The sequence below is a fragment of the Siphateles boraxobius genome, unplaced genomic scaffold, assembly GCF_051911475.1.
Source record: "Siphateles boraxobius isolate OS27281-9 unplaced genomic scaffold, OSU_SipBor_1 5, whole genome shotgun sequence".
Lineage (NCBI taxonomy): Eukaryota > Metazoa > Chordata > Actinopteri > Cypriniformes > Leuciscidae > Siphateles > Siphateles boraxobius.
The window spans coordinates 32,179,817-32,206,933 of NW_027509141.1; the positions used below are offsets into that span (position 1 = coordinate 32,179,817).

At 37.0% G+C, this 27,117-nt stretch overlaps 2 protein-coding genes across 2 annotated transcripts; both read left to right on the forward strand.

The window, feature by feature from the left end:
• Positions 1-1,056: 1,056 nt before the first annotated feature.
• On the forward strand, positions 1,057-9,947 carry itih3b.1 (inter-alpha-trypsin inhibitor heavy chain 3b, tandem duplicate 1). Its single transcript, XM_077203949.1, has 23 exons — positions 1,057-1,153; positions 1,609-1,772; positions 1,983-2,087; positions 2,322-2,484; positions 2,577-2,687; positions 2,787-2,915; positions 3,036-3,152; positions 3,273-3,441; positions 3,697-3,807; positions 4,041-4,222; positions 4,390-4,569; positions 5,064-5,191; positions 5,293-5,507; positions 5,617-5,655; positions 6,427-6,462; positions 6,759-6,803; positions 6,887-6,928; positions 7,034-7,120; positions 7,229-7,330; positions 7,453-7,630; positions 8,977-9,122; positions 9,262-9,340; positions 9,429-9,947. Exons 1-23 carry the CDS (start codon positions 1,079-1,081, stop codon positions 9,541-9,543), a joined length of 2,718 nt encoding a protein of 905 aa, XP_077060064.1. The 5' UTR covers positions 1,057-1,078; the 3' UTR covers positions 9,544-9,947.
• Positions 9,948-10,072: 125 nt separating this feature from the next.
• On the forward strand, positions 10,073-26,868 carry LOC143711861 (inter-alpha-trypsin inhibitor heavy chain H3-like). The gene is made up of 21 exons (XM_077203948.1): positions 10,073-10,257; positions 10,985-11,148; positions 11,300-11,404; positions 11,486-11,648; positions 11,727-11,837; positions 11,939-12,067; positions 12,186-12,302; positions 12,575-12,743; positions 12,820-12,930; positions 13,222-13,403; positions 13,499-13,678; positions 13,910-14,037; positions 14,106-14,278; positions 16,791-16,946; positions 19,990-20,112; positions 24,402-24,458; positions 24,547-24,660; positions 24,768-24,942; positions 25,040-25,188; positions 26,365-26,449; positions 26,532-26,868. The coding sequence occupies exons 1-21, from the start codon at positions 10,180-10,182 to the stop codon at positions 26,644-26,646; spliced, it is 2,784 nt and encodes a 927-aa protein (XP_077060063.1). The 5' UTR covers positions 10,073-10,179; the 3' UTR covers positions 26,647-26,868.
• The last annotated feature ends 249 nt before the right edge of the window (positions 26,869-27,117 follow it).

Here is a 27,117-nt window from a genome sequence, read left to right on the forward strand (position 1 = left end):
CCAGTATCCTGATGTGAGGTTGACTGGCAAAAAGTATTTTATGTATTTTGAAAATACAAACAAACTCATCTTAAATGTATTTAAGTAGCCTACAAATTAGCCTACATTTGATTTTTTCCAAAGGTTTTAAAATACAAAATGGTGCTCCCTGAGCACATCTACCTTTACTTACAGTAGACTACCTTAATGTTCATTACTTACCTTATATTTTTAATACATAGGCCTACTACAGTACTTTTATGTATGCCACTGATGGAGTTTCACTGTGCCGAGTGTGCAGATCTTACCTCACGTTTTATCTTTCGTCGGAGTGCTGAATCCTCGAGGATCATTCCTGTGAGAAACGTCTACTGGATCGCAGGAATTTATTTCTTGTTAAAGGCATACAGACAGACAAGTAATTGTAAGTTTTGAACTCACTTACTATCCATTTTTAATTAAGTATATTTCGACCAAATATCTGTAAATGATGTAAGTGTCAGCCTGTGATTCACTACAAAAACTATGGAATAATTGAGTAAAAATAAATACGATTTTTTTTTTTAAGTCAGACATAATAATTGCCCTTTCTTTCTTCATGCGACCGTTAATAGCCAGTGTCGCAAAGAAATTGGATAAAAGTCTCCCTTTGTTATAATCTTTCCGTTTGTGCAGTTGCACCAGTTTTTTAACACTTAGGCCTATCTTCAAATCGACCTCACTTTGTTCATTCACAAAGGCAGCTGGTTTATCTTTACATTGCCAAACAAAGCATTAATAATGCTATAGCCTACAAATTTACAACATATAACACATATTCAAGATTAATATTAATAATAATGAAAAACAATTCGAATAAAATATAACATGGAATACAGATATATTTGTATCACTCTGTCTCTATTTAATATTTATTTCTCAGTGGGCTGCTTATTAGTAGGCCTATGCTTTACATATTTGAGCCAGGAACCTATATTGGTTTCTACCATATAAGGGCATTTTTAAAAGGGGCAATGTCTATGCCTTGCCATTGATAACCAATAGTGGCTTCATTAAGTTGTCTGTTTGATGTTCTTTTTGCATTTATTGTCAGTTCACCATGGACAAAGCTGCACTCAGACTAACTTTGTTTGGCTTTCTGTTCACCTTTGTCAACTTGGCTGCTACAAACAAGGTAAATTAACAGGTTACAAACAAGTGTATTAGGGGGAAATTTATTATTTCTTAGTTTTCTGAATTCTTGACATTACAAGCTGTTATTCTCTAAATAGTTACTTGAGAGAGAATAAAGCAAAAAAAGGATCCAAATGAATACACCCTTGGACATTACAAACCTGTGTAAAAAGTTTGGTGATAATTTAATTTTAATTCCACATTCAATATCTCAATTGAATTGAATTGAATTGAACCGCTTTCGCAAGGGTACGCTCAAAATACAGTGTAAATAACTGATCATGTTTGAGGAGAAAGTCCAGATGAGTATGTTTGGGGTTGTTTTGTTTTCTGAGAAAGGTTAATGCCAATACACTTGACATTCTTTGTGAAAGAGAGTGTTCTTGCTGTGTTCTATTAACAAAAATATAAAAAAACCTGGGACAAGAGCACTGATACTTGTTCACTTTAATACAGAAGCAAGATATAGATATTTACAGCTTCCACATTAACTCTACGATCACCAGCCGCTATGCTACCACAGCCATCACAAGCCGTGTGGCAAACCTGTTGAATGAATCTCAAGAGATCCTTTTTGAGGTCAAGATACCCAAGAATGCATTCATCAGCCAGTTTAGAATGTAAGTAAATACTCAAAAGAAATCCAAAGCATTAAAATGTTCAAGCAATAATAAAAGTTTCTCTTATATATTATTCACATATGAACAGCCAGACTTACCTAATCAAACTATTAACAATTTAGTGCATTTATTTGAGCTATACCGTTATATATATATCTAATAACCCCAGTTCCTGATTTTAATTGCTGATTACTGTCCTTTTCGCATTAGGACCATAGAGGGGAAGACATATGATGGAGTTGTAAAGGAAAAAGTGGAAGCTCAGCGGGAGTACAGTGAAGCAGTATCTCGAGGAGAAAGTGCTGGACTGGTCAGGTACTTGGTATTTTAAAAAGAAGATTATTCCTGTAGCTCAAATGGTAGAGCATGGCACTAGCAATGCCAAGGTCATGATTCGAAAACATCTGACAAATGCATAAATGTATTTAAAATATAAATGTAAGATATCATTAATTTCTTTAGCATTAAATAAAATTCAATTTAGAACGATACAATTTATTTTAATTAATATTTTCTATATTTTCCATTCTAATTCTATTTCTATATCAGTGCTGTTGGAAGGACTTTAGAAGACTTTAAAACTTCAGTGACGGTGGCTGCTCTCAGTAAAGTGACTTTTGAGTTGACTTACGAAGAACTGCTAAAGCGTCGCCTTGGCAAATATGAGCTACTCATCAATGCCCAACCAATGCAGCCGGTGGCAGACTTCAAGGTAGGAGAAGAAACAAATCAAGATTGTTATTATGAAGATTTGTTGATGATGGGATTTTTTGTTATATTACATAATAATATTATTTTGGTTAGATTGACGTACACATCCATGAGAATCCAGGAATTTGCTTCTTGGAGGTCAAAGGTGGTCTGAGCACTAAAGATCTGACCAATGCTGTCACAACCATCAGAGCAGACAAAGATGTAAGGAAAAAAAATGGAAATGATTAAAAATGCAACTTGCCTAAAAATGTTTATATGATGAAATATGTTGAGAAAACGTCTGCCGTTTTGCAATCTTAGGCATGGGTTAAGTTCTACCCCACTCTTGACCAGCAAACAAAGTGTGTTGACTGTAGTAAAAACGGTCTGAATGGCAACCTGATCATTATGTATGATGTTGAGAGACTAAAACAAAGTGGAGATCTGAAGGTATGTTGTGCACTTAGGGATTTAAACTGGTATGGAGACACATGTTCATGATCACAACCGGAACGTGTTCACACTGACATAAGTCTCACTCTCAGGCTTGTCATCTGTCCTCTTTTTCAGGCATCAAATGGCTACTTTGTCCACTACTTTGCACCCACAGATATTCAGCGCATTCCCAAAAACGTGGTGTTTATCATTGACCGGAGTGGCTCTATGTTGGGCAAAAAAATAGAGCAGGTGAATTTCTTTTTCAGTCATTTCTACTTTTATGTTTTACTTGTTGAATTCTAAGAAATTATTCCTTTTCATATAGTTATGGTTCCATAAATGGTTACTAATGGATGCATTATGTTTTAGACTCGTTTGGCAATGCTGAGTATTTTGAGTGACCTTGAAGAGGATGACCTCTTTGGATTGATCACGTTCAGCCATCACATTCGAACCTGGAAACCTGAGCTTCTCAAAGCTACTGAAGGAAATGTGGAAGAAGCAAAGACGTTCGTGAAGAGAATTACGAGTGGAGGATGTAAAGTGTTCACCATCAGCCAACTGAACAAAAGCATTTTAGATTAATAAATGGGTGTCATTATGAGAAAAAAATACCCTCAAAATGAAATGACAGGATCTCAGTAGTCGCATGGCTAAATCTTTGAGTGTAAAGATTAAAACTAAACTAAAACTTACTAAAACTGATCAAAAATATTACACCTAGACATCCTAGACTGATGGCCACCCTAGTTTAACTGAATGACATTTATTTGTAACATTTCTTTCCTTTCAGCCACAGACATAAATGCTGCAGTGCTAAAAGCTGTGGACATGATCAACACAGACCCACAAGAGGGATCCGCCTCCATCCTGATCCTGCTGACTGACGGAGATCCCACTTCAGGCACAAAATAACTGAATCACTCATGCATGCACACTTGTATATTGATAGGTTAGGGTTACATACCTCATTGCGTATGAAGTCACCAACACAGCACAATCTTTTCTGAAACAAAAAAGTAATGTATGCCTACAATGATTCAGTACACAAAAACATTCTGGAGTATGCATGTATCAGTAAGATGTTAGCTTTTCTTCATCATCATGCCTAAAACCCTATTCTTTTTTTGTGAAAAGGTGAGACTAACCCAGTGAAGATTCAGGAAAATGTGAAAAAGGCCATTCGTGGAAAATTTCCTTTATACAGTTTGGGTTTTGGGTTTGATGTCAGCTTTGAGTTCTTGGAGAAGTTGTCATTGAAGAATAACGGTGTTGCTCGCCGGATCTATGAGGATTCTGATGCCGATCTACAACTGCAGGTCAGATATAGACAAAACAATGAACTTTTTCGGGGATAGCGACTTGGGTTTGAGTCCAGCTTGGGTCATTTCCCAATATGCCATTTGCTGTTGCCAGTGCTAAACATACACTTAACTTAAATTGTTTCTGTGTATATCCTTGTATTTATATAATTTCATTCTGGTAGGGCTTCTACGAGGAAGTGGCCACTCCACTCTTGACTGATGTCCACCTTAGCTACAAAGGGGTTGCCAATTTAACCCAAACCACTTTCAGCCAGTACTACAACGGTTCTGAGATTGTGGTTGCTGGTCATATCATTGATAACAGTTTGGAAAGTCTCACCAATGAGGTCATTGCTTTATCGGTAAGATAACCACTACAACTAGCAGCAGGGATGGGCAACGTCATTCCTGGAGAGTTTAGCTCCAACCCTAATCAATCACTCCTGAACAAGCTAATCAGTGTTTTCAGGATTACGAAGGCAGGTGAGGTTTTTTTTTCTTCAGGGTTGGAGCTAAACTCTGCAGGATAGCGGCACTCCAGGACCAATTTTGCCCATTCCTGCCTTACAGACTAGCATTTAAAGGGAATAGTTTGTCCATAAATTCTATAATGTTTTACTCACGCTCATGTCTTTCCAACTCGAAAACGATTATAATATTTAGGCTGTTTTTCACTGATAATCATGATGTGAATATTCTTGAAAAATTCGCCTTTTGTGTTCAATGGAAAAAAGATCAGAATACAGGTTTGGAAAGACTTAAGGGTGAGTAAATAATGACAGGCATTTTTGTGCATTGTGTCAACACATTAGATCATCATAATTCAAGCTTCTGACCTTTATTTTCTATGTTCCAGAAAAATACTAAGGTGGTATATCATAACAGTGTACCTACAGAGGACCTAAACATTGACGGACCTGAACATGAGAACTTTATTAAAAGATTATGGGCCTTCCTTACAGTAAAGCAGCTACTGGAGAAAGAGTGAATATGCATTCTTCTCACTGATTCTACTGTGGCCTATCTCTGTATGTATGAATCGTAGTATTACTAAATCTTTATTTGTGGATTTTTCTGTATGTCAGAGTGCGTCTAAAAGGCCTGGAAAAAGACAACACAAAGAAAAAAGCCCTTGAGCTTTCTCTGCAGTACAAATTTGTCACACCGCTTACATCAATGGTGGTCACCAAGCCCCAGGGTGAGGAAATGCAGGTTTCCCACAAACCCAAAGAGGGAGAGAAACCAAATATGCATACAAGGCATCAGGGCCAAATAGTAGCAGCTTCAAGACCTATGAAATGTAAGATAAAATAAAGAAAAAGAGCTATTGGACATGTATTTGTTTTATCAGAAAAATCTTCACGCCATGATATTTTGTTAATGAGTATTGTTTCTCCTGTGTACCGCAGCAAAACGGAAGTCCATGTCCAGAATCCCAATGTCTTCAAGTCCACAGATTTGTATTATGTCCTACATTTCCAAACCTTTTCCCACATATGAAAACAGTCTTCTTATTTAAAAAAACCCAAAAATAACACAAACAGCATAAAATGTATAAAGACCTAGAAAAATATGAGCATCACTTAATTTGAGAAAAGTGTGACTTTAAGTAATATGCATTTGCCACACAAGTTATCACTGGCTTTTTTTTTTTTATAAAACTTTAGTGTCACATAAAATTGAGAAAAGGGGACAGTAAAGACACTTTTTTATTCATCACCTTTCTATTCATCAAAGAATCTTAAAAAAAACATATTGTTTCCTCAAAAATATTAAGCAGTTTATATTTTATATTAAGCTGTTTCCAACATAGATAATAATCAGAAATGTTTCTTGAGCAGCAAATCAGCATAATGATTTCCGAAGGATCATGTGACACTGAAGGCTGGAGTAATGATGCTGAAAATTCAGCTTTGCATCACAGGAATAAATTACATTTTAAAATATATTAAAACAGAAAACTTTATTTATAACTATTTCACAATATTACTGTTTTTACTGTATTTTTGATCCAATAAATGCAGCTTTGATGAGCACAAAATACTTTTTAGAAAAACATTAAACAATCTTACAGACCCCAACCTTTTAAACGATTGTGTACATCTATTGCAATAAAGGACCATATTATGGAAAACAACACAAAATATACTTGGTAACTTGTAAAGCTATGCTACAATTATTTGGAAAGCAGTGTCTGATGTGTCTTTTCCTCAGTGCAGATACATTTCAGGCTGTCAGTAGAGTAAGGCAAAAACGTACTGTATCTTCCCTTGTTATTCGTGTGACATTGAAATGCCAGCTCAACTTCTCTTAAATTTGTTTTATTTGCTTCCACAACACAAACAAACAAGGTATATCATCTCTGAATATAACAGCAATTGTTCAGCCTTACTAGGTTGAGCATAGCTATCACAATAAAACAAACAAATAATAAAATAAAATGCAAAATAAATCTAAAGGGGCTTTTTAAATAAATTCGTATGTATCAAGAAGAAACATTAGTTTAAGAGCTTTGACTTTTCTTAATTCATTCTCTTAACTTTTATTACAGGGAACCATAGCCCACTGAGAGCCAGAAACTATCTAAGGGATATAAGTATGAGAAAACTGTATGAGTTCTAATATGTAAATGAGCATTAAATGAATGAATATAGCTGTTATACCTGTTTGTGATTCTAGACGTTTTGATGACTTCAGATTTGAATGACTTCCAAGATGATGGTAAAACCTTAATCAATTAACCTGCCATGCTGATATTTTGCAATATATTTTTTATTACAATATCAAGTGATTTTTCCTGATCATATTTCCTTATTTCCTTTCAAGATCTTATTTCCATGCCTTTCTCCCCGTATTTAGCCATGGCAGGGTTACCAAGAACAACTCAGAAACCTGTGACAACCTCTCCTCCATGTACGTGGGTCTCATGTATTATTTTTTATTTTGTATATTGCATCTGCTTGTCATCTGACATCATACATGCATTTCACTAATTGAATTCCTTCTGTTTTGGTACTTCAGTGAAGAGCATTAGGATTTTGAAATCTTTTGGTAATGCTAAGCCAATTTGTTACGATGTTCCTCTTGCTCAGAAAGTCAGACTCCTACAAAATGATCTATCAGGTCAGATATCCAGCATGTTATGGTACTGTTTAGTTAAATTAACCATATTATTCCATTGATTTTTATTTTTTTCATCTCTATTTAAGCAAAATCTCATTGTGATGTTTGTCTATACTCTTCAGAGTTTTCTATGAATGGGCAGCTTGAGTCATTTGGAGGGAAAGGCTTCAGTCAGATTGCAATTTATTACAAAACGAATCACCGTCTGCTGCTCAGCACTAGTGAGGTTACTTACTTTGATGGACAGGACACTGTGAAGTTTTCATGGGATCAAGACCTTACCCACCACGAGAGAGAACAGTAATATGCCTAAACTGTATAGTTTTTTGAAAAAAATCTTCAAGAATAGCTTTTTTAACACAACTATAAAAACGTATATTGTGTTCAAATGTTATTCTGAGAATTTACATACTGTTATTACAAAGTATTAATTTTATAGCTCTTTTTAAACACAGTTTTTGTGATATTGAGGTAGAATGTATTCATCAGTTAAGGCCCATGATTCACACCAAGAACTTTAACTATAATGATTGCTATTTTAGTTTCAACACCAACGCACGATATCACTCTGTATAAGCACGCTGCAGTTTTGTCGTCCACCATTTTTAATGCTGCCTTTGTGTGCTAACAAACACGTCACACTTCTAAAGTCACCATTACGAGCTCTTCGTGTTCAAGTTCTTTGTTGTCGGAAAAAAGGGAATCATGGAGGAAACCACACCATGTCACATCTAGATAGCTTGCTGACGATTTTGGAATTTAGGTCAAATACAGACTATTTTCACAGTGTATAAATCATACAAAATGTAAATATGCACTACTTTAATGACAAGACAAGGCAATGTATCTGTTGCGGAAAAAGTTAATATAGAATACCAGTCACAGCAGCAATTGTTCTCCCCGCCACCATGTTTAAAATGTATGGCCCGCTCAACTTCGGAAACTCGAATATTAATGCTGTTTTCACATTCGATCAGAAATTTCCTAGTTCCCACATCTGAAGTTATGATTACGAGCTCGTCGCATTCAAGCGCTATGTTGTAGGGAAGAACAGGAATCATGGAGCACACCAGGTTTATTCTTGCCTATTTTTTGGGAAAATCTTATTAAAGCCAAACTGATATTTAGCATCCCATTCATTGACCATATAAACATTCACTGCGCTATAGTCAGCTTGCATATATAAAACATAGTCCGCGTTAAATGATTATTCATATATGTAAAAATGCACTACTTTAATGACAATACAAGGTGATGTAGCTGGTGATTTAGGAAACTCGTATTTACAATAATTCCGATAACATGTGATGGCAGCATAAAATGATCTCTTCCAGTATAAATACGATTTGAGAGGGAGTTGATTTCCAACTTCCGATAACTCCGATAGCTGTCCTAGCTAATCAGCCTTGCTGATAATGTACAATTTATTAGTTCCTAGCATGTTCTTATTGTTCATCAGTTGGAAAAAAAATCAAACTTTCTGAAATTGATTGCAAATTTATCGTTCCTCTGTGCAGGTATCATTATAGTTGTGGACTTCTCTATTCTCATAGAATTAGAATGATTTATTATATAAAATTGACCATTATCATTAACGTTATAGTCATCGTCCTTGGTGCAAACAGCCCTTTACTCTGTGTCAACAGCGTGTCTCTGATTCTACGAAGTAATGAAATGGACGTTACCATGGGAAACATACGTGTTGTCATTCTTGTTCATAAAAAGGATGACGTTTTTCTGTGGCCTGCCATTTGGCAGCAGCCAAAAGATGTCGATTCGAAAGGAATTTTTGGTAAGAGTGTCACTAATCAATCATTTACATTGTGAATTGACACTTAATCTCTACTTAAAAATGGTCTGTCAGTGATGATATGGTGGTTATTAAACCAACACAAGGAAATAATTACAATGTCTGTGGATAATATTTAAAGGAGAAGCTTATATTAAATATGAGGAGATCCCAGGATCACAAACTTTAATGTTAAAGGACAAGGAAGTGAAGACATCTTGGTAATCAAAAAACAAACATACAGCTGAAAATCCATAAACCTGTATTTTGAATATGAATTTTCAAGTAAATGTATCTTGTTAATTTCAGGGTGATGGTGAGGGACTACAGACTTCCTTCTGCTCCTGTTGTTGGATGTTGGCTCGTACCATTCCAGGTTGTTGCGCAGCGGGAGCTCTCTGACTTCACTGTCACTCAGTTGTAGAGTCCAGAAAAATTTACTTAAGAATTTATATTATGAGTTACCATGCTGACCTGAATAATATTACCTCTTATTTAAATGGAAATGGTTGAACAAAATGCGATGTAATTGCCATCTTTGCCATCATTTCTCTCTGCTTTAAGGTACAGGAATTACTCACCACTTCATTAATTTTCGATATTTGTTGCGCTATGCCTTTGAATGTTTATCAATATGATTTTTTTTCGCCCACAAATATGCAATTGTGCTTTAGCTGCAAAACTTGTGATGAAATAGCAATTAAAATGAAAAAGCAGAAATTGCATGTACTGTATACATAGCAACCCTTTGATTGGTGCCTTTCTAAGTATTTATCGTGATTATTTCTGCAGGCCTAAAGTATGTATTTTTTGAGGTCGTCTCTGATAATAAAATAAAAACACAGCAGCAAAATTCTACAGAGTGTAAAGTTTTTACAAATTGTATAGATAATCTATTTTTTTAAAAGCATGCCTCAATATTGACTTTTGAGGGGTTCAAGAGACTCTGATTACAAATAGAGGGGGTGGTTCCTGAATCCGGTCAATAATAGCCAATAGCATGATGTGGACAGGAGTTTAAAGGTAGTGTGTGTTTCGAGGTCTGTTTTCTAGACAGGTCATGATGGATCGAGCAGCTCTCAGACTGATTCTCTTGGGCGTCTTTCTCATCTCAGCCAGTTCAAAACCTGTTAAGAAGGTGAGGGTCAACGCTTAAGATAAAAAAGATGTTAAAGATTCATTTTTTTGTTTTTGAGATGAAGGTCCAGAAAAATTAGATTTACTTCATACATGTTGAATATACAATGTTCAAAAATTTGAGGTCAATCAATGCTTATATCATTAAATTGATAAAAAGTGACATTCTAGACATTTGTAATGTTGCAAAAGATTTATATTTTAAATAAAAGCTTCTTGTTTTAAACATCAAACAATCCTTTAAGAAATGTATTTCCACAAAATTAATTTAGCTGTTTTTACCACTAATAACAAATGTTTCTTAAGCAGAAAATCAGCATATTAGAATGATTTCTGAAGGATCATCTGACACTGAACACTGGAATAATGATGCTGAAAGTTCAGCTTTAATTTAAATTACATTTTAAAATGTAATATGTGGAAAACTTATTTTAAAGTGAAAATATCTTTCACAAAATTGCTTGTTTTAGATCAAATAAATGCAGCCTTGGTGAGCATAAAAGACTTCTTTCAAAAAAATAAAATCCTTACTGACTTTTGAACAGCAGTGTATTATTTAAATTGAGTAAAGAGAACTATTTATTACTCAATAGTTTACACTGAGATGTAGTCCAAAGGCCCTTTCTCCATGCCATTTTCAAACTGTAAATATTTGAACAATCCCATGCAAAAAAAAGAGGAGTAAATGTGCATAATCCAGTCTGATTGTACTGCTTATGTCTCTACAGAAACAAAATGTGGATATATACAGCTTCTACATTAACTCCACGGTCACCAGTCGCTACGTCACAACTGTCATCACTAGTCGTGTGGCGAACACTGTGAATGAATCTCAAGAGATCCAGTTTGAGGTCAAGATACCCAAGAATGCATTCATCAGCAAATTCAGAATGTAGGGAAACATGAGTTGTGATATATAAGTAGAGATAAAGTGGTAAAGAAGCAGCATGTTGGTCTCAGGTCATCTCTGCTAATGCAGCTAGATTTATCAATTATTTTATGTCTGAGATACACATATTTAGAGGATGTCATTTTATCCATAGGACCATAGAGGGGAAGATATATGATGGTGTTGTGAAGGAAAAACAGGAAGCTCAGCAACAGTACAGTCGAGCAGTATCTCGAGGAGAAAGTGCTGGACTGATCAAGTACTGGACATTACAAATAAATAGATCCATTGTGTTTTTATAGTATGTTTAGTAATATGCTGGGATTCATTTCTATTTCAGATCTGTTGGAAGGACTTTAGAAGACTTTAAAACTTCAGTGACGGTGGCTGCTCTCAGTAAAGTGACTTTTGAGTTGACTTACGAAGAACTGCTAAAGCGTCGCCTTGGCAAATATGAGCTACTCATCAATGCCCAACCAATGCAGCCGGTGGCAGACTTCAAGGTAGGAGAAGAAACAAAGAGGGAAATAGATCATCAATTAAGGTGGATAGAAAGATCATATTTATTTTACTCATATTAGATGGATGTTCACATACAAGAAAAACCAGGAATTTCCTTCTTGGAGGTGAAAGGAGATTTGAGCACCGGTGATCTGGCCCATGCCATCAAAACCACCAGAGCAGACAAAGATGTAAGAGCTTAAAATGAGGGGTAAAACACTTAGCTTAAATGTTCTCATTATGCTACTACACTTCAAACAAAGTTACCAGATAACCAAACTGATCATTTCAGGCATGGGTGACCTTCTACCCCACTCGAGATCAACAGACCAAGTGTAAAAGCTGTGGAGAAAATGGACTGAATGGTGACATGCTAATAACATATGATGTCGAGAGACCAAATCATGAAGGAGAAGTCATGGTACATTTTTCAATAACGTACTTAATGGTAGTTATATAAATTTCCCAAAAGATTTGCAAAGACTGACTATTTAAAAAAACATAAATGATATTCAGAATGTACTTTTGTTTTCTCTAAGGTATCAAATGGCTATTTTGTCCACTACTTTGCACCCTCTGATGTTCCACGTATTCCCAAAAATGTGGTTTTTATCATTGACCGGAGCGGTTCTATGAGCGGCAGAAAAATGGAACAGGTAAATGTCAACGTCAAGTTCAGGCAAATCAATTAAAAGGATATAACATGCAATACATTTTTTATGGGAAAACCCTTGAAGGAGATTTTTTAAGGATCTTGCAGCATTGTGCATTTATATGTTAAAATAACAGGGATTTATGCATTGAAATCACTGTGGATTTGCTTACTTTAAATTAGTACAAAAAACTGCACATATCTGGTAAATGAGAGTGCAGTCGTAATGGAGAAAGAATAATTTTCAGGTGTTCTGACAGAAGTGTTTTTCTTTAGACTCGTTTGGCACTGCTAAAGATTTTAAGTGATCTTGATGAGGATGACCACTTTGGATTGATCACTTTCGACAGAGAAGTTAAAACATGGAAGAATGAACTCCTTAAAGCTACCATGGAAAACCTGGAGACTGCAAAATCTTTTGTGAAGGAGATCAGAGATAGAGGAGGTGATTTCCTAACTCTAAATGGGGAGTAAGAAAGTTGTACCTCAATGTGACACAACTATGTTTGTTCTTCCTTTAGCCACAGACATTAACGCTGCAGTTCTAGCAGGAGTGGACATGATCAATCGACATCCACGAGAAGGAACCGCCTCCATCCTGATCCTGCTGACTGATGGAGATCCCACTTCAGGCACAGATTCACTGACAAACACAAGCTAATGTGTTTTATCCTAGCACTAGTTCACTCAGTGTAATTAGAAGACCTGTTTATAAAAGGTTTAAGAACTAATTTAAATGCCGTTAGGACCAGTAGATTATTATCATAACCAATTTGGTTCTTGTCTTTGTCAGTAAGTGAAAAGAATAAGAAATATGAAATTGTCCAATGCATCGATTGCTTTCTGATCACTCAAAGAATTTCTAAATTTTCAAGCATGTATTGTTGTAGTCTTATTTTTCGACTTATTTTCCTCTCTAACAGGTGAAACTAACAAAGAGATGATAATGGCCAATGTGAAAGAGGCAATTGGTTTAAAGTTTCCCCTATATTGTCTTGGTTTTGGATATGATGTTAACTTCGACTTCCTGACAAAAATGTCATTGGAAAATGGTGGAGTTGCTCGCAGGATTTATGAAGATTCGGACGCTGATCTACAGCTGCAGGTGAACGACAGAGAATCAGCTGTGAATTCATCCTCAGTGCTTATCTGTTCAGTGTTTGAATGGATTTAAATCCTTTATTTCGGTTTGTATTGTAGGGCTTCTATGAAGAAGTTGCCGTCCCTCTCCTCACTGATATTCAACTTAAATACACAGGAGGGACAAACCTTACCAAGACCAGCTTTAGCCTCTACTTCAACGGCTCTGAGATTGTGGTATCGGGACAAATCACAGACAACAGTGTGGAGAGTTTCACCACTGAAGTCATTGCAGTATCAGTAAGATCATCATGGTGCTTTACAATTCATCATATTGGTAGGGATTGAGTGGGCTGTTTTTTCTCTGCAGTTTCAACCGAGGTCATTACATTGGATATTTGGATAATTGATGATCAATTGTTTAAGAGTTTGGAATAATGGTCACTTTGTTTTCAGAGAAATTTATTGATGAATGTGGTAATGACAGCATTCCTGATGAAAATGTTCACTAGTATTTTTATTTCTGAGCAGAAAGGCAGTAATGTGACGTATCGGGAAACTGTAATGGCAAAAGACCCCAGTGATGTCCCAGCTGAGAATGAAGATTTCATGCCGAGACTGTGGGCCTACCTAACGGTGAAGCAAATTCTGGAAAGGCAGTAAGTTTATTGAGTGATATGACATTCTGGATTTTATGTTGGATATTGAGGACATATTTCTGTCTCAGAGTGCTTCTTAAAGGACAAGAGAAAGAGGATGAAAAGAAAGAAGCTCTCAAATTGTCCCTGAAATACCAGTTTGTCACCTCCCTCACCTCTATGGTCGTCACAAAGCCACAGGAAGATGAAGTAGAAGTTGCCGACAAACCCAAAGAGGGAGGAGAGGAACACAGACCTCCAGGTGAGAACTGAGACGTTTTAGTATCTTACAAACCTTTTAAATAAAGTGTGTAAATATTTTACCTTTAGCAAAAGAGTCTACCTAGGGTCTACCTGTGTGGCTCTGAAATGTCTTCAAATCAGCTGGACCATCTGGGGGTGGCGTCTTTATTCTCCTGGTAGCGAGGGCTATCGTGAGAGCTCGTCGGCTGCACGATTGATTTTGCCTGGGATGTGAATAGGTTAAAGCGATCTCAGGTGCCTCTGACTCTAGAGGAGGAAATGGCGGGCGAGTTGCGATATGCGACGGGAGGTTTGACCAACCTGATGGTTGATGTACACAAAGGCCGCGGTGTTGTATGTCCGGACCAGCACATGCTTAACCTCTAGCCGCGATTTGATGCAGCACAGGGCAAGATACACTGCAACAACACGAGGCAATTGATGTGCCACTGCAGTTGAGGCCCTGCCAGGACTCTTGCTCTAGGGGAACTCCTGCCCATAGAAAAGCAAGGTCTGACTACGTACTAAAGTTATGGCGACAGGCCAGTGTGATTGCCACCCTATGTGTGCCGCGCTGCCATACCCATCTCGAGACTCTGCCATTTAGCCAGTGCTGAAGTGGTCTTATATGAAGCAACCCGAGCAGCATGATTGCGGATGCCATATGACCCATGAGCGACTGAAACTATTTCAGTGGAACCGCCATCCTACCTTTGAATGAATTCAGACAGTTCAGCACAGACTGAACACACTTGTCCGAGATTCTCTGCATGGGGGAGAGTTTGCTCTTTTCCCAGTTGATCAAAGGCCTGAGCACCAAGTCCTTGTGTTCGCACAACTGCTCTTGTGAGTGGGCCAGGATGAGCCAGTTGTCGAGGTGGTTGAGAATGCGAACACAGTGCTTCCTCAGAGGAGCAAGGGCCGCATCTTTGATATTCGTGAAGACACAAGGCGACAGGGACAGCCCAAAGTGGAGGATTTTGTACTGACATACCTGTCCCTTGAAAGTAAAGAGTAGAAATGGTCTATGTTGTGGGAGAATCGAGACATGGAAGTACGCGTCCTTCAGGTCGATCGCTGCAAACCAATCTTGGGGACGAATGCTTTCAGAGATGCGACTCTGCGTTTGCATCTTGAATGGGAGTATGTGAAGACATGCAGGTCCAAGATTGTCTTTATATCGGCTGGAGGGACCGGTGTTCTGACGATTTGTGCTGCCTTGTCGAAAAATGCTACCGTAGCGCGAATCGATAGTAGAGTCTGTCGATTTGTGCTGCCTTAGCTAAAAAATGCTACCCGAGCGCGAATCGATCACAGAGAATGTTGATTCATTCCCTATTGTTTCCATAATTGTGTAAATCTCACAATATTATGACATCGTTATTTCATTTAAATCAGGGTAGGTGTATGGGAGGCATATTTTGATGTTTTTAAATGAACTAGCAATTATCACTTTTGATATAACAAGTAAAAATGACATTATTATATGAAATACAATTATAATAAAATTCGAAGTTAAGAGTACAGTATACTGTACTGTTTTTATTTTTAAAACGGTGTGAAAAGTAAAAATTATCATCAAATATTAATCTTTGACCTGTCAAAGTTTCCTACAAGTCTCCACAGCAAGGATGCATAGATTTATGGGCGTGGTAAGCAGAAGAAAAATTAGTTATAAAATTATTAATTAATTAAAAAAAACTAGAAAAACCAGTAAGTAGCACATCTCGATGGGTAGCATGAATCGGCAGAACACCGGCTCTATCGTATCCTTCGCCAGTAGGACTGCAATCTCCACATGCAGGACAGGACCATCCTTGTCCACCACTGAGGTGAACCAGGCGCTCCTGACCGCTGGGCGAACTAAATCGCATAGAGTAGACCAATGAGCCAGCGACACGAGCTGGGAAGTGCTATCCAGGTTTCCAGACACCGTACAAGCGGGGTCAGAGGGACTACCAACGTATCGCAGTGGTGCAGCGTGGTGGAGCACAGGGCCCGGACAGGGGTGCGTGAGAAGACATTGCATCCTCAAACTGGGATGAGAGTGGCGAGGTAAAGCGTCACAGACTCCATCCACACCTTCCTGGGACCCAGAGATAGAGAAAGCTGCTTTTTTACTAAGAATTTGGGCATCACAGAAAGCGGCAGAACAGAAATTTGTCTCCTCCGGGCGAAGAGCAGCTCCGTCCATCTCCGGGTTGCCCGTCTCAGGGGTGGTGTTTCACCGATCGCCTGAAGGATTTAGCGTCGACTGAGATGTGCGCCGTCATCTTTCTGCGATGAACCTTTGGATTGTGATGCACATCCGAGTAAAATGGCTTATCAAAAAATAAATACGATTTTGAGATGAAACACACCTTTTTACCATCTACACAAACTTTATTTGAACAAAGTGTTGAAGTCATGTATACGTCACCAGAGAGAAGTCTGTCGCTATCACAGGAAGATCTATATTTTGATTAAAAACTATGAGGTAAAAAGAAAACTGCCTTTAAATGTATATTTTTCCCACTTGTTTTATATCCCAGTACCAGGATATAGTCAGTACCATTTCAGTCCCAGTCAGCCTGGTCTGCGCGGTCAGCCTGGTGTGCCCGGTCCCATGCTGCCCATGATGGTCAGTGGATATGGTCCACCTCCTGCTCATCCAGGGATCCTGCCGGATTATTCCCAGAGTGCCCAATGTATGCATTTTATTTTTCTAAAAGTTACAAAGACTCCTATACTTTCTCGAGAATGTGTTTATCAATGGTTAATTTTGTTTTTGCTTTTACAAAAAATTACTGCAAATTTGCTTTATTAAAAGCAAAATCCACATAAAAAAGTGCAGAGAATGAAATGAAAATAAATAAAATAAGGCATTAGGTGCGATTCAGAAATGAAGTATCTTAAAAGGATAGTTCGCCCTGAAATAAAAATGAAGTCATTATTTTCTCACCCTAATGTTGTTCTAATGCCTTCTTTCTTTTATGGACCACAAAAGGATTTTTTTTTTTTTAATCATGCTGACACTCATCCATATGATGGCAATGAATAGCAACCAGCATCAAGCTTTTTTTTAAAAGATGCAAACGCATCATAAAATGATTCCACCCCATTTGTTGTATATTCTAAGTATTCTGGGGGCGATCGGGTTTGATGAAAAACAAACGAAATGTAATGTAGGTATAATTTAACGAAAATCCTGACCTTGGCCGTTGGTCTTCTGCACTTGACTGCGCGTTTGTGCGACTCTATTAGCATCCTAGTTGACACCGACTAACCAAACCCTAACAGAAAAAAGTTGTGAGAAATCTAGATTAATAAAAAACGCAACATGAAATACAATTAATGTACCTTTTTCTTTGAGATTAATATTTACTTATGCATTTGGCAGACGCTTTTATCCAAAGCAACTTACATTGCATTTCAAGGAACACATTTACATTCTTATGAGTTCTTGCTTTCCCTGGGAATCAAACCCATAATCTTGGTTTTGCAAGCACCAACGTCATACAGTTTGAGCTGTTTGTTGCATTTTTTATGAATCATGATTTCTCACAACTTGTATGCTTTTCCTTGGCGAGTCGGAGTGAACTGCGGGGCTTATGGTCTCACAAACACACAGTCGAGCACAGAAGACCAACGGTCAAAGTCAGGATTTCCCTTAAATAATTCACACAGTTTTGTTTCGTTTTCACCAAAACCCTATCGAATACCCCCAGAACACTTGTAATATACAACATGTGCAGCATGGGATCATTCTGTCATACTTTTGCATCTCATTTAGAAAGATTTATTCTGGTTGCAATTCAGTGCCAATATATGGACAAGTGCAAGCAGGAACTTTTTATAAAAAACATTCATTTTGTAGTCCATAAAGAAAGAACAGCATACTGCATCAGAACAACACCAGGGTGAGTAAATGATGTCTTCATTTTTATTTTTACTATCCCTTCAATTTTAAAAGCAACATTTGGAAATACATTTTAATCATAAAAAGAAAATGATTTTTAATGTAGCATATTTTTTTGTGAAAGTAATTATTTTGAAGTGTGTAATTGTTTTTTTAAAATATTATTTATTATTATTTGCTAAATATTTGAGAAAATTATTCGGTACATTTTAATTACTTTAATAATACTTAATTACATTAATAATGAATTTAATTATCTATTGAGTTACTTCAAAATGCTTTGGTACATTGAACTTTTTTCATTACTTATTGAGTGCTTTGGTCAATAAATTACTGATAAACTGACTTGAAACTGAAGAACTTGAGAATGAAAAGCTGTATTATAAATAGTCTGACTTTTTAATGACTAAACCCCCTGTTTTTAGATGTAAGTGATAAGATGCATTGAACACACTTGTCCGAGATTCTCTGCATGGGGGAGAGTTTTCTCTTTTCCCAGTTGATCAAAGGCCTGAGCACCAAGTCCCTGTGTTCGCACAACTGCTCTTGTGAGTGGGCCAGGATGAGCCAGTCGTCGAGGTAGTTGAGAATGCGAACACCGTGCTCCCTCAGAGGAGCAAGGGCCGCATCTTTGATATTCGTGAAGACACAAGGCGACAGGGACAGCCCAAAGGGGAGGATTTTGTACTGACATACCTGTCCCTTGAACGTAAAGAGTAGAAATGGTCTGTGTTGTGGGAGAATCGAGACATGGAAGTACGCGTCCTTCAGGTCGATCGCTGCAAACCAATCTTGGGGACGAATGCTTTCAGAGATGCGACTCTGCATTAGCATCTTGAATGGTAGCATGTGAAGGCATGCAGGTCTGAGATTGTCTTTATATCGGCTGGAGGGACCGGCTCTATCGTATCCTTCGCCAGTAGGACTGCAATCTCCACATGCAGGACAGGACAATCCTTGTCCGCCACTGAGGTGAACCAGACGCTCCTGAACACCGGGCGAACTGAATCGCATAGAGTAGACCAATGAGCCAGCGACAAGAGCTGGGAGGTGCTATCCAGTCTTCCAAACACCGTACAAGCTGGGTCAGAGGGACTACCAACGTATCGCAGTGGTGCAGCGTGGCGGAGCACAGGGTCCCGACAGGGGTACGTGAGAAGGCATTGCATCCTCAAACTGCACACCACTGCCTGCTGGCGATGGGATGGGGATGAGAGTAGTGAGGTAAAGTGTTGCACACTCCATCCGCATCTTCCTGGGACCCAGAGATAGAGAAAGCTGCTCTTTTACTAAGAATTTGGGTATCACAGCCAGCGGCGGAACAGAAATTGGGCTGAAAAGATTCTCCGCCCTGCTCTCCTCCGGGCGAAGAGCAGCTCCGTCCATCTCCGGGTTGCCCGTCTCAGGGGTGGTGTTTCACCGATCGCCTGAAGGATTTAGCGGCGACTGAGATGGACGACGTCATCTTTCTGCGATGAAACTTTTGTATTGTGATGCACATCCGAGTAAAGCAGCTTATCAAAAAATAAATACGATTTTGAGATGAAACACACCTTTCTACCATCTACACAAAGTTTATTTGAACAAAGTGTTAAAGTCATGCATACGTCACCAGAGAGAAGTCTGTCGCTATCACAGGAAGATCCAGTTATGATATTTTGATTAAAAACTATGACGTAAAGAAAAAAAAAACGTATACATGAAAATATCATTCACAATAAGTTTAACAACATGCTAGAAAAGAGATGGGGGTGAATTTTCATTTTATGCTAAATTCAATATACTGCATCTGCATTTAAATGTATTTTTTCCCCACTTGTTTTATATCCCAGTACCAGGACATAGTCAGTACCATTTCCGTCACAACCAGCGTCGTCTGACCGGTGGGCCCGACATGGCTCAGCCCATGCTGGCCAGGAGACTTGGTCCACCTCCTGCTCATCCAGGGATCCATGGTATGCCTTTTTTTTCCCTAAAAGTTACAAAGACTCCTATACTTTCTCGAGAATGTGTTTATCAATGCTTAATTTTATTTTTGCTTTTACAAAATATTACTGCAAATTTGCTTTATTAAAAGCAAAATCCACATAAAAAAGTGCAGAGAATGAAATTAAAATAAATAAAATAAGGCATTAGGAGCGATTCAGAAATGAAGTATCTTAAAAGGATAGTTCGCCCTGAAATAAAAATTAAGTCATCATTTTCTCACCCTAATGTTGTTCTAATGCCTTCTTTCTTTTATGGACCAAAAATAATTTTTTTTTTAAAAAGTCCTGCTTACACGCATCCATATAATGGCAATGAATAGCAACCAGCATCAAGCTTTTTTAAAGAGATGCAAAAGCATCATAAAATGATCTCACCCCATTTGTTGTATATTCCAAGTATTCTGGGGACGATCGGTTTGATGAAAAACAAACGAAATGTAATGTATAATTTAACGAAAATCCTGACCTTGGCCGTTGGTCTTCTGCGCGTTTGTGCGACTATATTAGCTCCCCACTTGACTCCCAATCGCCCCGAAAAACAGCCAAGTTGTGAGAAATCTAGATTTATAAAAAACGCAACATTAAATACAATTAATGTACCTTCTTTTTTTAGGTGAATATATCTGTTGTTCGTCACGACAAGAACGCTGTTCTGTTGTCAATAAACACAAAATGCCACTACACGTCACTACACACTGTTCTGTTGTCAATAAACACAAAATGCCATCATGCCACCGATGTTTAAACTCTCTCTGTTTTAACATTTAAAAGCTAAGTTTGACTATCCGGAATTAACATTGTAGATATCAACAACGTCTTTCTGACTAGTCGTAATTACATTTTGGATAGTTGGAATTGTCATTCAAGATATCTGTAACGTAATTGTGACTAGTCGAAATGACAGATAGAGATATCTGTAATTCAGTTTTGACTATAGGCAAAATTGAATTACAGATATCTGCAATGATGTCATTAAAAACGACATTCAATGACAATTGCAGATATCTGTAATTCAGTTTTGCCTAGGCAGAATGAAAGTTAAAGATATCTCAAATGTCATTATGACTAGTGCAAATTATTTTCCATGACGTTGCTCTATTTTAGATATCCATAAATATGTAATTTCCTCTCCCCACCATAATCAAAAAAGAAGTAGGTTAATTTCCTTATTTCTATGAATGGAAGAAGAAAGAAGCAGTCATGGCGCTGGCTGTAATCGGAAGAAAACCACCAGAAAATGTTTCCATGTAGCCTATCCAGCATGATACAAATTGTAGGCTATTCATTAGTATTAGCTTGGGGGTCTCTCAAAAATATTGGCAACATGCAATGTTTGCCATGCATTTCTATGTTTATGATGCTTAAAATTACCGTAGGTTATTGTTAACATAAGATTTATGCGAGAGAGATTCACACTAATTCACTTTAATAAAGATGCTTATGCATGCTATTCTTGCCATGGAAGTGCAATAACATTAACTTCCTTAGATGAGAAAAAAACAGTTCTTTGTTCAGATTAGTTTTTTTTTTCACAGTAAAAAGCCATGATAGCCTGTAGGTCTTGATTTCAGGTTGAAACAGTACAGCATTAAAAAGACGATTAAAAACTCCTCCGCCCCCTTGGCTGCTCCCATGTGCTAATCAGTGCTAATTACAAGTTAACAGTTAACAGGTGCTATGTGATTTGATGATTTGAACAACACGCTCTGCTCCCGCCTAAAATGTGATGCAGGTCTAATTTGCATACAGATATCTGCAACGTCATTTCGGCTAGTCAAAACTCTAATTCAAGATATCTGTAATTACATTTTTACTAGGCAGAATGAAAGTTACAGATATCTCAAATTTCTGATATCTCTAATCAAAATTCATTTAGAGATATCTATAAATTGATAATAGATATCTACAATTAAATTATGACTATCCCTAACACCAGTTTGAGATATCTGCAACGTTATTTTGACTAGTCATAATTCCAGTTACAGATATCTACAACATAATTTTGCCTAGTCAAAACTTAATTCAAGATATCTGAAAAGGAACATGTAGATATCTTGAATTGAGGTGAATTAAAGATATCTTGAACTGGAGTTATGACTAGTCAGAATCAAATTGTAGATATCTCAAAATGGAATTACAAATATCTACAATTCAGTTGCGGATATCTGTAATTCACATAGTGGATATCTGCAACTGAATTGTAGATATCTGTAATGATAAACCCCATACAAATGAATGGCAAAAGTGACGTCATTTGTCCTAGGAAGAATGTCTTTGTGGATATCTGAAATGACAATTATGGATAGGAAGAATGTAGTTGCGGATATCTGAGATGTTCTTTTTGACTAGGCAAAACTGGATTACAGATATCTGCAACACATATCCAGTCTAGCTGTTAAATGTTAAAATGGCTTGCCATAGAGCTGGTAGCTGCCTCAATCGTGCCTGTAGGAGCGGACCGGTAACCATAGTGATCATATACCATCTATGACTGAGCAGAGTCGGTGATTTTGCTGAACTGAAAAAAATCGACTGTATAAATGCCACATAAAGGCAATGAAGAGACAAAAAACAATCACCTCGTTTTTTCATAAAACAAACAATGTAAGTATCCTATGCCTGTTGACTTTCCCAGATGTGGCAGATTAGTTTTGTTAAGAGGAATAACTAGTCTGAGAATAATGGCAAGAAGGCTTTTGCACTTAGTAAACACAGCAAAATGTGGAGATCATAACTATGCATTTAGGTGAGTGGACAGAGACAAATAATGAATGAACACAAAAAGAATGGTTGGATAAATCAAACAATTTATCGTCGTCAGGAAATAATGTTTTATCTTAAAATTTAACCCCATTGTACTGTATAAATTGACTGAGGTATGTTCACTGTTGTGTAAGGCACTATAAAAATAATTATAATAAGTAAATTTGTGTGGTGCTAGGTTTATGCAAACAACAAATGAAGGCCTACATAAACTTTTGACATCCGCTTATAGCAGCTAATCATGTTTGGAGCAACGGAGGATATAGATTCTTAAATTATGGGCTATGAAAAACATTTCTTAATATGTCATACATCATTTGAAAGATATTTCTAATCTATAAATTGCAACAAACTTGTAATTAACACTTAAATTTAAAATTTTGAGTTATTCTTAGACATTTTTGAAATAGTAGTTTTAGCCATTAATTCTCAGGAATATGTTGTATTTCACATTGTTGTGAAATTCTATAGAGGTATAGAGGGTTAACTGACATTATAAGATTTAAAATGTTGTCCTCCTGGCCTGCAGGCAATTTCTCAAGTAGGCCTTTGTTTACATTTGTTCATTGTTGTTTATCCATGATTTCAAATAAGAATCCCCCAATGGCTTTTTAGTGCAAATCATTAGCCCAAATGAAAGCAAAATAACGAATTGAGTTTAAATCATTTGCTGCCAGCTTGGTCCCCCCCAGTTAAAAAATCTTATCTGCGCCACTGGGCTTATGGTCTCACAAACACAGTCGAGCAAAGAAGACTAACGGTCAAAGTCAGGATTTCCCTTAAATACAATTTTGTTTTGTTTTCACCAAAGCCTATAGAATACCCCAGAACACTTGTAATATACAACATGTAGCATGAGATCATTCTGTCATACTTTTTTATCTTATTAGAAAGATTTATTCTAGTTGCTATTCAGTGCCAATATATGGACAAGTGCAAGCAGGAACTTTTTATAAAAAAACACTCATTTTGTAGTCCATAAAGAAAGAACAGCATACTGCATCAGAACAACACCAGGGTGAGTAAATGATGTCTTCATTTTTAGTTTCACTATCCCTTCAATATTAAAAGCAACATTTGGAAATACATTTTAATCATGAAAAGAAAATGATTCAAATGTAGCATTTTTTTGTGAAAGTAATTATTTTGAAATGTGTAATTGTTTTTTTATTGTTTTTAAAAAAAATATTATTTATTATTTGCTAAATATTTGAAAAAATTATTCGGTACATTTTAATTACTTTAATAATACTTAATTACATTAATAATTAATTTAATTATTTCTCTATTGAGTTACTTCAAAATGCTTTGGTACATTGAACTTTTTTCATTATTTATTGAGTGGTTTGGTCAATAAATTACTGATAAACTGACTTTAGATGATAGTGATATGCTGATCTCCAGATATGGTACGCATAAATATGCTCTAACTTTGATTCTGCCTTGTGTCAAGTAAATCTAATTTGATCAATTATACCTTCTCTTGGGCTTAGGTCAAATACCCACAATTCCACGGGAGAGTGCAGACGCTGTTCTCCCTACTATGTCAAGTACATTCAGATCTCTAAAACGTACTTATTATGTGGGACAATTTTCTATAATGATTCTAATACAGCATTTGCTTATGTTTTCTCTTAGTTCCAAGAGTTGGTAGGAATCGGTTCCTGCTGCCTTCTGCTGGTCAGTCTAAGCCACTTTGTTTTGAGGTTCCTGTTCCTCAGAAACTCAGACTGTTACAGGATTCTGCTTCAGGTAACTATTACACATTTACTCTTCATGCACATCCTTTTGAAAGTCTTCTTTTTTTTAATTGAATGTTTTGTATTTACTCATACTGTGTGACTTTCTGTGTGTCTTAGAGTTGTCTATAAATGGACAATTCATGACTAGACGACAGGGATTCAGTAAAATTGCCTTTCATTACAAAACAAACCATCACCTGACAATAAACACAAGCTCTATCAGATACCAAGATGGCCAGAGTCATGTTGAGTTTTTGTGGGACCAGGAACCTACTCAACACAATACAGAGGGGTATGTACTACTCAAACTATATAAGTGTTTTACTACATTTGTGTTATAGCTACTTTCTGTGAAGTAGAATTTATTCATAATTTTTCTGTTTCAACAGCGTGTCCCTGATATTACGGTGCAATGAAATGAACGTTACCATGGGAAACATAAGTGTTGTTATTCTTCTTCACAAGAAAAATGGTGAAGTGTTTCTGTGGCCTGCTGTTCGCCAACAGCCAAAAGATGTCAGTTTGATGGGCATTTTAGGTAAGAGTACTTTACTGGTTAAATATTTAAACATGTATTAACACTTTAAACAATTGACCCAGCTAACAGGGAACTTTCTCGGAATTTCAGCTAATGTTTTTGGCAAGGCTTTCTCAAAGTTATGAACATGTTCTTCCAGTAACATTAATGGAATGTTTGTTCAAAGTTATCTGGTATTTAATGTTCTCAAAACATTACCATGAAAATGTTATTTATATATTTAGTTCAGTCATGAAACTCTAGAGGTCATAGGCTGATTGGTCCTTTACATGCAATCTGCAAGCAATTACATCATTTCCACAGAGCACAAGCTGATTTCCCTCTACTGATCCTGCTGCCAATGAGATTGCTTGCTCAACATTTGAATAGTCTGGTTTGTTGTTTGCTGTAAGCTAGTCCTGTAGCGCACTATCAAAGATCCTCTGAAACCTCTGCCTCCCCCAGCTCCAGCTGCATAGATCTACTACTGGATTTATGTGTCTATTTATGCAGCCGGAGCATATCTAAGGCCCCATCCACACTACTAAGTTTTAGTTTAGAAACGCAGACCTTTTGCTACGTTTGCAACTCCCGTCCACACTAAAACGCGCAAAAACGAAGACCTAAAACAGAGAAGTTTAGAAACGCTGCCGACCCCGTTTTGCGTTTTGAATCTCCTGAGGGCGTTTTAGCGTAGACTGGTCAAAACGGAGGACTTTAGAAACGATGACGCAGAGGCTCACGCTCGGCTCTCTGATTGGATGTCATACAATGGAAGAAAACGCACAACAACAGCCTGGACTACCAGTTACGTTAGTGCAAGTAAATTCTGCAATTCACAATGCTATAACTGCCTACGAGGCAAGCTATTATTCCTGTGTCCATATACTTGTGTCCATATACTTGCTCTGCAGCAGTGTAGCAGATCCTGTCTGCCAAGACCAAATAACATTACCATATTCAAGGACATGCTAAAACTATTCAGAGAGTTGTCATGATTGAAAACAAAAGAACGTTTTCAGAACATAAAAAAAGGACGTTCTGAATGTTTAGAGAACAGAACAGGAACGTTAGCAACACCATCTTTAGACAAATTTTTGTTTTGTTACCTAGGTGTGCAATTAAATTGTACATTTTGAATTGTATCTTGCATTATTAAATGGGATAAAATCTCAATAACTGTGGAATATATTGAAGGAAAAGCTGAGGCTTCATATGAGGAGGTTCAAGGATCACAAACACCAACTCTAAAGATAATGGACCAGGATGTGAAGGCGAGCTTGTAAGTGATCAAAACTGATCATACACACAGCTGATATTTTCCTTTATTATAAATCCGTTTTAATCTATGAATGTAACTTTAGGGAGGATGTCACAGACTACACACATCCTTCAACTCCAGTTATCAGATGTTGGCTTGTCCCGTTCCAGGCTGTGATGCCGGGAGACATTTCTGATTTCACTGTCACTCAGCTGTAGAGTTCAAGCAAATTATAAACTGGGACAAAACATGTTTCTATGTAAAACACTTGCTTCTGTCTGTCTGTCTGATGAAATAGCACTTAAAATAGTATGTATAGCAACCCTTTGATTGGTGCCTTTTCAATCAAAGTAGTGATTGTGATTTTTTTCTGTTAAGAATGTATCTTATGAGGTCATGTCTGATAGTAAAATAAAAAACAGCAACAAACTTACACAGAATGTAAAGTATTTACAAGTTATATAGATCATTTATTTTCTAAAAAACATTGCTCAATATTGACTTTTGAGGGGTTGAAGAGTCTCTGATGGACATTAGCTCAAGGGAAGTATAAATAAGAAAACATAACTTGTTATAATTTATTATAAATATTTGGAACAGTTACAGTAATAGAATTAACTTGATGTAGCAGAATACTACAATCAAATAAACTGTTCGTCCAGTGAACACCCAGTATTTATTAATTTATT

Coding starts and splice junctions, on each gene's coding strand:
- itih3b.1 (XM_077203949.1), top strand. CDS start 1,079: ATGGACAAAGCTGCACTCAGACTAACTTTGTTTGGCTTTCTGTTCACC. Junction 3,808..4,040: donor TGACGGAGATCCCACTTCAG/GCACAAAATAAC, acceptor TTTTGTGAAAAG/GTGAGACTAACCCAGTGAAG. Junction 5,656..6,426: donor CAGAATCCCAATGTCTTCAA/GTCCACAGATTT, acceptor TCCTCAGTGCAG/ATACATTTCAGGCTGTCAGT.
- LOC143711861 (XM_077203948.1), top strand. CDS start 10,180: ATGATGGATCGAGCAGCTCTCAGACTGATTCTCTTGGGCGTCTTTCTC. Junction 12,303..12,574: donor GCGGCAGAAAAATGGAACAG/GTAAATGTCAAC, acceptor GTTTTTCTTTAG/ACTCGTTTGGCACTGCTAAA. Junction 14,038..14,105: donor AAGCAAATTCTGGAAAGGCA/GTAAGTTTATTG, acceptor TTTCTGTCTCAG/AGTGCTTCTTAAAGGACAAG.